Raw genomic sequence first — 8,624 nt, forward strand, 5'->3', positions numbered from 1 at the left:
ACAAATTTTAAAATTGAAAAAATCGGCAGAAGCCGTTTTTTCTTCCCGTTGAGGATAGAACCGTTGCCCCCCCCCCCCCCCTTTTTTTTAATTCTTGGCACCTATATATATATATATCAACAAAGGCAAAAATGTTCATCATTCTCCTCATCTTCTTCTTCATCTTCTTCTTATATTATTTCAACAAATAGCAATGGAAGGCGATTGGAGCAACTATTGGCGTGACCACCCTCAAAATCCATCCCCCGGCGAATCAAATGCTTCCAAGCAACGAAACAACATCCGCTAGATTTTTAGGATTTTTTATTTTATGTTTGTTTTAATTTAAGTAATTTAGGATTTTAAGTTTTTGTTTTGCAACTTTAATCCAATCAATGTAGGATTTAAATTTGAATTCAGTGAAATTTTAATTTATCAATTATTGTAAATTTAAAATTGAAACTAGAATAAAACTATATCGAAAACAAAATTAAATCCTTTGCACCCAAGTGGGTGCAATACCATTGCTGGAATGGGTGCACGGTTGTTGATGCTCTTACCATTTTAGTCTGTTCACAATATCCTTATCATTTCTATTTATAGCAGTAGGATCCACAAACTCCACTCATAACTATAGTGGAATCCAAACTTCACTCACAATAATACACTCTACCATCAATTATTATCCATCACTTTCTTAAAACTCGTGTCGTCCACAAAGTGACAACGATATTGTGGACCATGCCACAATATTATGAACGGAGGGAGTACTAAATAATACTGTTGGATGCAAGTCTTCCTCCACACACTTTCGGGGCCTTCAATGAACCGGCGGTGAAGATCAAGTGATCAATGCCCCGGCACTAGGCGGCGCCACCGTTGGCTGCCGGATTCAGCCAGGTAGCTGGATTTAGAAAGATAGTATGAATCTTGACAGGCTAACAACTACTGCAATATATGATTGATTCTTCACAACATTATCACACCTAAGAGGGGCTGCTTGATCAAAGACTGTGATACATTTTAATTAAAATGTGATGTTTGAAGTAATTGCTTTAATACTACTCTTGTGACTGTGATGCATTCGGAAACTTTTTGTAACCTATTCTTAGCAAGAACTTAGCCTAATCCTCAGTTTCCTCCCAGATGTGAGTTGATCAAAACAAATGATTGAGTGCAAATACGATCGTTTGTAGATTATGGCGGTGTATTCTTTGATTGCAAATTTAACATAAGAAATTAATGGACAAGAAAAAATAGGAAAATTTTATCACATTTTAGAGCATCCACATTGGTGTTACATGATAGCTTACTTTATGAGGGGGGGACCACATGGTGTAAAGATGCTGCATTGGGGTTACATGATAGCCTACATGATTTTTTTAGTTTTGATTTATCCATTTTTCATTTAAGTTTAATTGCATAAATTTAAATCACACAATTTACTTTAAATTAAAATTGCATTAATTTTGAAATCCTAAAAATTACATAAAACTTAATAAAATAAAAACAAATCCTAAAAATTACATAAAACTTAATAAAAAATAAAAAATAAAAAGAAAGTGAGGAAGAAGAAGGAGGAAAAGAGAATATAAAGAGAATAAAAAAAAGAAAAAAAATTCGAACGGTCAAAATGGCACGCAAACCAAGGTAGACAAAGCTGCCTTCAAAATTCAAAATTCAAAATTTCTATATATATATTTTTTAATGGCGCGTGTGAAAATTCACACGCGCCTTTTCATCCATGGGCAAATTACACGTTAGAACGTGTAGTCCTCGTGTAACAAGCGACTGCATCGGCTTACACGATAGCGGCCTTACATGAGTAGGCCGCGTCGTGTAAGCGATGCGGATGCTCTTAGTGGTCTCTATCTTTTTTATCCAATATTATCTAAGGCTTAAAAAAAATTATCCCACATTTTAGATAAGAAAATATTATCACGACAATATCTCATGATATTATTATAATGAATTGGAATAAAAATGTGAAAAAATGGACTATCTAGAAAAAAAAAATCATCAAAGGGAACTATATATTTTTCATTATTTTCCATCAAAGAAACACATCCTATTTGTAGAAGAGACAAATGAGATGAAACATTACTCTTAAGTTGTAACAAAATAAATATTTCTTTAAAATTTCTTTATTTATTTATGTAATTTATTTGTTAAAAAAAAAAGGAAATCGTCTGGTTTCCTTGGCAGTTAGATCTGAAGGAGATTGTAATAAAAATAGGTGGGCCTTTTTAATTCTATTCAATGTAAAACTAACAAATTTGGTACAGTGTGGACCATCAAAGGGAACTATCTACTATCTACAACCTGGAAAAGAAGGATATGAAGTATGCAAGGAAAAAGTGTCCAACAAATAAAATTTAACCCCAAGGAAACAGGAAGGTCATATGGTTGGAATGAATAACCTAGCAATCAAATTTACAAAAATCACACCTCCAACACCCACCCCAGATCCAATAATTGCGAAAAAGAAGACAAGGATGTGAGGTATTGAAGCCCAAAAGAAAATATAAATTCTATGCCTGCTCACATGATCTCTTTGCTGATACATATGCCGAAAGAGGATGTCCAATCTGGTAAATCAATCACGAACTTGACTTGGCTAGGCCGCCTTGCTTCTGGCAGTGAACCAAATGAATTAGTTTGTGAGGGGCTTTGCCTTGCGTATGTGACCCATACTATTTACAAGATCCTTTCTGGTGCAGACAGGGAACATATTGATGCGTGTTAATCCCTTGAGTCGCCAAAGGATGTAAGGGAAACTTAGTTGATCACGTGAAGTGAAGCGAACAACTTCATTAAACCAAAGACACATGAACAAGTTTGTCACTGGAGTGTGCTCCCTCACGATAATGGAAGCCTCGGCTAGCGCTGCACACGGAATTGTAACAATATCAATATTGTATTTAGACATAAGATGCAGCAATAATCATCTTAACGAAAGATATTTCCAACAGCCAAAGCCAACAAAGGATCTATAGAAAAATTGTACACCCCTGTCCCACTCTAATAGGATCGCATCTATAAGTTCATCTTTGCCAAGACAAGTAGACAACCATATGATTATGATTACTCCTTCAACAGGAAAAACCACAACATAAAACTACCAGACTACCTCTTTGCAGAATAATGATGACTTTCATCCACAAAATGCTAATTGTGAGTTGATTTATTAGTAAGAGCCTTAGTAGTGAATTTCAGTCATCATCTTCTTAAAACTATTCCCCCCCCCCCCCACCCCCTCCTATTTAGTATGGTTAGGGAATAGATGACAGACAGAGACACAATACCTTTCTTCCCATTGAACCTCTTATCCTCGGGAAGACCATCATGACGATACTGTGCCAACTGCACCTCAACCTCCTCTGGAGGCGCTTTATTTTTCTTGACAACAGCCTTTGCCTCATCATACACACTACTACGAGCACCATGTTCTGAAATTGCAAGTTCGTGATTTGAACGCCAAAGTAATGCCTCCAAGACACCCAAAGGGTCCCTCCGGAACTGAGACTTTGAATCAACCCAAATGGAATATCTGGCATTTGGGAAAAGACGATGGGGAAGCATCTGGAATAAAGAGATAATAATACTCAAAAGAGCAGCATAAATTTCCACCAGTCTAAAGTATAAACACCAGCAAGTAAATATAACAGTTCTATTCTATATAGACAAGAATTACTCACGTGATAGATTATTGATGCAATTACACATGTAGAATGATAAAGGAAGCATTTTTCAATTAAACGTAAGAAATAACATGACTCATAGATATTTTTTCCTGGCATTTTCCTTTGTTCATTGCGCTTCATCATGGTGGAGGTGGAGATGCATATCCTTGCTTGCATGTGATTGCCTATACAGGGGCAAATTTAGTTTCACTTCTGCACTTATGGATTAATAAAAGGGCTCTTGAAAACAGGCCAGAAAAGTATAAATGCGTTCCGGCAAAGACTACAGAATAGCCCAAGATATTCCCGGCTTCTCTATTTGTAAAAAATGGTTATTACAGGACAAATTGCTCCTCCAACACGACCTTCATCGCAAAATTAACCCCAAGACACCTAACCTTTTTTCCATTTTATGATTACAAGCATACTTAACATTCAAGATGTCAGGAGAAGGACACTGATGTCACTGATACTTAAGCCTACAATATAGCACCAAAGAGGTTAAGTTCAGTTGATATCAAACTATGATGAAAATTAGAAGAAAAAAAAAACTTTTATGTTATGGACTAGCTGTTAATAAGTTAGTCGTATTCTTGCATCATACAATAATAACTTGCATAAACATACAGGAGAGGAACCTCAGAGTTCGGTACCTTTGGTATTTTGCCATTTAATCTTTGGTCTCTGAAGGGTAAGTCCCTGACAATTATGACGCGCCATTTCCCAATGAAATGGTTGTCATCAACTTTATTACCCTGTGCTTCCTGTGTTGTGAGAGTAATTTCATCCCAGAAAGCCACATAGCAAACCTACACCCACTTATGCAAACAATTAATCATCACCATATGTGTGAGTCAAATATCATACAATCTCCAATTAGATTTCTGCATATAGGATGAAAACCTTCCGAAGTGAAGTCTCTGACATTCCTATAGGTTGATAAAGATCATCTCCACCACCAAATGCACAGGTAGAAACCACCACTTGGCAAGTCTTCATGTAAATTTTGTCTTCATCAGAAATCCTAAATCCTCCAATTTCACTGTAGAACCCACAGTGGACATTAGCCTTTTCAGTCACCTATCATATAATAAGATTTGTGATGAATTAACTGCACCAAAATGGACTAGGTCTGGTAGATATATATTCCATGAAAGTACTAAAGCATGGACCATAACTGAATCTCTGACCAACTTAAGATGCACAACACTCCTCTTTTAGATTACAAAACAATGCTATAAGTTGACATCTAGTTTGTTAAAAAAACAGAGGGGCCATGATAGAACTAATTACCTTAAACTCTTGGTTTCTTTGCTCAAGTGTTTGGTTTCCTGTGAATAAATTAAATCTTGAACCCTCCAAATATACCATGGATAAGTTAAACGTCCCTTCTTTACTGGCTCCATCGGTCTCCATGGTATACACCAACTCTTTTAGTGGACTTCTAGAGTCCATAAGATTGGGAATTTTCAAAAGCTCAAGTTCTTCAGGAGGTAGGAGCTTTAAACATCCTGACATAATCAGAAAAGAGAATCATAGGAATAACGAACCGCGCTTATAGTTACCACTACACGAAGAATATTAGAAGGTAGCGTATATAGCCAAATCAATAAGGATATTTCCCAAACACGATAGTTGGACGCTATCAATTTCGAATCAGATTTTAATGCAAATTACTTCTTTCCACTGGTACAACAAATGTCAGTGGAACACAAAAGATTCATATAATATTACTGTATTCCGATCCAAATCTTGCACCCAAAAATTTTGGTAGTGGTAAATAGACCTTTATCCCTGCCTAACTCTAAATTCCAAGCCTAAGTGTAACTTTCAAGCCTCCAAACAACTATTATGTGGCTAGACTTCACATAAGTGTTTATCGTAAGCGTAGGAAGCAATCATTTCGTTTCAATAAGTATGACAAAACACGCAACTGTAACGCAATCTTTGCACACTAACAATCACGGAGCACAATTTGCAACAATTTTCCCAAAGAGAGGAGATAATTTGCAGCAAAATAGAAATGAAGAAATACGACTTACGCTCTCTTACGCCCCCAACAACCCTAGTGGTGGGATCAAGTTTGTTCAGGTTCCCGAGCGGCTTATCTTTACTACTCTGAGTAGCTACGTGATCCGACTTCCTGGCCGATGGCGGATTACGGATCTCGCCGTCGCCGATTTTGATGGCCTCGTAAATCAGGAGGCAGGCAGCGGGGAGGAGAAGAAGAGCCGGCCACCACTTGAGAAGTTTGGCGACGATTCTTCGGGTAAAATCAGGCCTGCTTCTAGAGCCGGGATTCTTGCGCTTCCGGCGGAACCGAGGCCGCATACGGCTCGAGGGATCTTCGGGGTCATCGTCGGAGACAGATATTGTGACGCCGTTGTTCGACATTGTCGCCGCCGTTGATTGCTCTGCTGCCGATCGTCTGTGGGCGGTGCAGAGATTGGCGAGTATATTTTAGCTGACTTGCGAGTTACAACTTACAAGTGACACATAAACTCAATTTCATCCAACGTTCATTCCCCAAAAACAAAACAAAAGAACAAGAAAGAAGTGGAATGAGTGGATATCGTGAGTAGCATTTTTGATGAATTAATAAATAAATTTAAATATTACATGAACATGAAGGTTGATTTGAGATAGAGGTGGTCTTAGGTACACCAGTGTACCGTACAACTGGGTTATACCTTCACTTAAATTTTGACCCGCATTGTGATTTGAACTCATATTCTGATCTAACCCATATAAATAATAGTACGGATCAACCCAATTTTACGGTACACTAGGTGTACTCAAGATTTTGTGTTTGAGATATTAACCACCCCACCGCTATATTAATTTATGAGGCTATTTTTACAATAGTCATATAAAATAATGAAAATCAATAATTATTTTTAAATATAATTTTAATAAATTATAATCAAAGTTAAATACTTTAGATGTAATTACCATTGTCCTTCTCTTTTATGTACAAAAAAATATCGACTCTCTATCATCTATCTTTTTTCATTACTTTCGCATTCCCTCTACCTCTAAAACCCTAGTTTCGTTGTCGCGCCTCCACGCTTCTAATGTATCTATCTTCAAATATCTCTCTCTCGTTGCTCTCTCTCTCTGATTTTCTTCATTGTCGTCGTCAATATCATCTCCTTTCAAAATGCGACGAAATATGAGTTCTACAAGTTCCACTAGTTCAAGGAATGAAAATCATGAGATGCAAAATCAGATAAATAAGAATATTTGAAATGAAATGGTACGAAACCGTATTATCTGTTCCAAGATTTGTTGTATGAAATGGATAAATAGAAGGGGCCAGGGCCAGCGCACCAATACGCCTCATCCATGTTGTCCATACCAAGATCCGTTGGGACAAGGACAGGCACGAATGGTGCTAATGGTTCAATTCATGCCATTCTCCCCGAGATCTGACTAGCATATGCGAGGAATTCGTGGAACGAAAAATAATTATGTTCCAACCGTGAAGAGTGCACAACCAAAGACAAATTCGTTCCAACTATGAAGAGTGCGCAGCCGGTGACGAATTTGTTCCATACTGTCAAGTTTAAATATTGCTTTCCCTAAAAAAAAGTTTAAATATCGCTTGGAGTTGGTATATATTATTTCTCAATAAAGCAGGTAGCCATGCAAATGGGAGGTTTGGAGATATTTTTTTTTATTAATGTTGTGTTTATTTCTTTTGCACTTATAATATGGAGATTTGTTAAAGGGTGGTTGTGCAAAAGCAAGGGTGTTAAGGGCTTAATTGAAACAAAGAAGACTTTGAGGGTTTATTAGAAAGTTGGTAGCTTTCAGTTATAACAGATTCTGCATGTGTATATTTCATGCAGAAACATGGTTAGATGTGTTATGATCAAAGCTTTGATGTTAGTGATTGAATCTCTTTTATACTTAGATTCCTTAAATTTTTCGTTCCGATTTTGTAAGTTGTAGAGAGATAGAGAGAGAAGGAATATAAGAGAGTTCATAGTGAGTTTGGGTGTGTTCTTCATGTAAGTCGGGAATTCCTTCAAATTTTTTGGAATTAGCTTAGATTTTGTGTCTGTAACATTCATCATCTTAATTCAATAACTTCTTAGTGTTGAGCCTCCCATGAATATAAGATTCATATTCGAATCACGTAAATCTTATTGCGTTGAGTGTTTAATTTTCTGCATTTGAGTTGTGTTCTTGATCGTGGTTGTGAGTTGTGTGTGTGTTCTAAGAGTTTTATTACAATGCCTCATTAGTTAGCATCAAGTTCACGAACGTGATTCATTTGTCTTTAGAGAAATTGAGGAATAAATCTTTTACACTTGCATTCGTCATAAATGCAAAATGTAGTCGGGTTTCTTTGATGAGAGTATCTATTTTTCTCAAGGCTTCGAGAACGAGTTTTGTCTTGTCAACGACTTCTGGTTTGTTTTTCGTTGAATGTTCACTCATTCTATCAAGTTTATTGAGGAAAATATGTATCATTTGTAAGGGACATGAATATTTTTTAAATCTAACTCACTTGTCCGCACTTTAAAACTATTATCCATAATAATAGCATGTTTCAACACGCACCTATCAACTGCGGGTCTTTCAAATCCGTACAAATTGCTCATTTCTATCACATACCACTAAAATATTTGTTGCAATATCACATTTTTTTTTAAACGATATATAGGTTTATCTATTGTATGGACTTGCATTTGGATGTATGTGCCATCAAGTTCACTTAAACTATTTTAAGTTACCTAAAAGAAAAATGCAGTACTAATTAAGTTTCTCATTCATTCCTAATGAAACATGTCTATTCTTTCCATGGCATTCATAGCTATGTATGTTGTCCATGCAAGTTCACAATCTTTTTCTCTTTAGCGGTGTACTCACTTGGATTCTTCAGTTCAAAGGCCGCCTGATCATCTCACGGTTGTAGCTGAATTCTTGGGACAGTTGAGGAGATGACAATAGGGC

At 36.6% G+C, this 8,624-nt stretch overlaps 1 protein-coding gene across 1 annotated transcript; it reads right to left on the minus strand.

Moving 5' to 3' along the window:
- Positions 1-2,200: 2,200 nt before the first annotated feature.
- On the minus strand, positions 2,201-6,249 carry LOC130986549 (probable hexosyltransferase MUCI70). The gene is made up of 6 exons (XM_057909989.1): positions 5,705-6,249; positions 4,956-5,173; positions 4,566-4,742; positions 4,316-4,471; positions 3,285-3,561; positions 2,201-2,865 (listed from the first exon to the last, which is right to left on the minus strand). The coding sequence occupies exons 1-6, from the start codon at positions 6,054-6,056 to the stop codon at positions 2,633-2,635; spliced, it is 1,413 nt and encodes a 470-aa protein (XP_057765972.1). The 5' UTR covers positions 6,057-6,249; the 3' UTR covers positions 2,201-2,632.
- Between the last annotated feature and the right edge of the window lie 2,375 nt (positions 6,250-8,624).

The sequence above is a fragment of the Salvia miltiorrhiza genome, chromosome 5, assembly GCF_028751815.1.
Source record: "Salvia miltiorrhiza cultivar Shanhuang (shh) chromosome 5, IMPLAD_Smil_shh, whole genome shotgun sequence".
Taxonomy (NCBI): domain Eukaryota; kingdom Viridiplantae; phylum Streptophyta; class Magnoliopsida; order Lamiales; family Lamiaceae; genus Salvia; species Salvia miltiorrhiza.

Excerpts from the sequence above, each read along its gene's own strand:
- LOC130986549 (XM_057909989.1), bottom strand. The coding sequence starts at position 6,056 with ATGTCGAACAACGGCGTCACAATATCTGTCTCCGACGATGACCCCGAA. Across the intron at positions 4,743-4,955 it reads AAAGAAACCAAGAGTTTAAG|GTGACTGAAAAGGCTAATGT; the intron begins GTAATTAGTTCT and ends ATTATATGATAG. Across the intron at positions 2,866-3,284 it reads GAGGTTCAATGGGAAGAAAG|CGCTAGCCGAGGCTTCCATT; the intron begins GTATTGTGTCTC and ends TTCCGTGTGCAG.